The 1,661-nt window shown below is 55.0% G+C and overlaps 2 protein-coding genes across 2 annotated transcripts in view; both read left to right on the forward strand.

Annotated features, from left to right (window-relative positions):
- Positions 1 to 1,655, forward strand: part of CDC42EP2 (CDC42 effector protein 2) — a 5,873-nt gene extending 4,218 nt beyond the window's left edge. Inside the window, exons 3-4 of the mRNA XM_031065392.1 lie at positions 7 to 218; positions 1,168 to 1,655. Coding sequence (XP_030921252.1) covers positions 7 to 201 — 195 coding nt within the window. The 3' untranslated portion in view covers positions 202 to 218; positions 1,168 to 1,655. The remainder of the gene's footprint in view (positions 1 to 6; positions 219 to 1,167) is intronic.
- Positions 578 to 1,661, forward strand: part of DPF2 (double PHD fingers 2) — a 19,395-nt gene continuing 18,311 nt past the window's right edge. Inside the window, exon 1 of the mRNA XM_031065393.1 lies at positions 578 to 640. Coding sequence (XP_030921253.1) covers positions 578 to 640 — 63 coding nt within the window. The remainder of the gene's footprint in view (positions 641 to 1,661) is intronic.

Below are 1,661 nucleotides of genomic sequence, written 5' to 3' on the forward strand. Positions count from 1 at the left end.
CCGGCGTCACCATCGTCACCGCCATCGCCGTGTCCCCGGCTGGCCGCCAACGGCGAGGCCGAGCCCTTCCTGTCGCACGCCGGCTCGCTGCTGTCCCTGCACGTGGACCTGGGGCCGTCCATCCTGGAGGACGTGCTGCAGGTCATGGACAGGCACCAGGCCGAGCGCGGCGCCGCCGCCCGGCCCGAGATCCTGACGTGATCCACGGGAAACGGACGGTGAGGATGAGGATGGGGATGGAGGATTTGGGGTGTGGATCTCAGATTGCAGCTTGGGTGAAGGCACTGGGAAATGGACGGTGAGGATGAGGATGGGGATGGAGGATTTGGGGTGTTGTTTGAGGATGAGGATGGAGGAGGATTTTGGGTGGCTTTGGATGTGGATCTCAGATTCCAGCTTTGGAAACGGACGGTGAGGATGAGGACGGAGGAGGAATTTGGGTGTTTTTTGAGGATGAGGATGAGGATGGGAATGGAGGATTTTGGATGTGGATCTCAGATCGCAGCTTGGGTGAAGGCTTTGGGAAATGGACAGTGAGGATGAGGTTGGGAATGAAAGATTTTGGCTGTTTTTGAGGATGAGGATGGATTTTGGGCGTTTTTCGGATGTGGATCTCAGATTCCAGCTTTGGAAACGGACGGTGAGGATGAGGATGGAGGAGGATTTTGGGTGGTTTTGAGGATGAGGATGGATTTTGGGCGTTTTTCGGATGTGGATCTCAGATTCCAGCTTTGGAAACGGACGGTGAGGATGAGGATGGAGGAGGATTTTGGGTGGTTTTGAGGATGAGGATGGATTTTGGGCGTTTTTCGGATGTGGATCTCAGATTCCAGCTTTGGAAACGGACGGTGAGGATGAGGATGGAGGAGGATTTTGGGTGGTTTTGAGGATGAGGATGGATTTTGGGCGTTTTTCGGATGTGGATCTCAGATTCCAGCTTTGGAAACGGACGGTGAGGATGAGGATGGAGGAGGATTTTGGGTGGTTTTGAGGATGAGGATGGATTTTGGGCGTTTTTCGGATGTGGATCTCAGATTCCAGCTTTGGAAACGGACGGTGAGGATGAGGATGGAGGAGGATTTTGGGTGGTTTTGAGGATGGATTTTGGGCGTTTTTCGCATGTGGATCTCAGATTCCAGCTCGGATTCTCTCCTTTCCTCGCTCCAGGTGAGGGTTCAGCCTCGGGGGAGAAGCAGAGTGACCCCCACGAGCTCTCCTCAGTGACCTCCTCCTGAGCATGGGAAACGCGACCCCGCGTCCGTCGGACCCAAAGTCATCCCCCAAACTTTGGGGATGAATTCCCAAAGATTCCGGCCAGGAGGATTCGGGGGGTACAGCGGGGTTTGTTCTCCACGGCTCTGAACCTCCTGAACTGTCACCTCAACTTCAGCTCCGTGAAATCCTTCGAAAAATCCCACGGGTGGGGAAATCGCCGCCCTTTGGAGAAGCCAAAACTCCCCGTGGAGGAGCTGGGATGTCCCAAGGGGGCTCTTGTTTTAGGAACTCAATCCATGGAGGGGCCAAAAAACCCCTCTGGGGTGAACTGGAGCGACTGGGAATCGTCGAGGACAAGCAAAAATAACCAAAAATCCCAACGTGAGCTGCAGGAATCGAGGGGTCCATCGTGGGTTCTTTGGGTGGAGCGGGAGCAGGGAATGCCG

Source organism: Geospiza fortis, unplaced genomic scaffold (genome assembly GCF_000277835.1).
Source record: "Geospiza fortis unplaced genomic scaffold, GeoFor_1.0 scaffold527, whole genome shotgun sequence".
NCBI lineage: Eukaryota > Metazoa > Chordata > Aves > Passeriformes > Thraupidae > Geospiza > Geospiza fortis.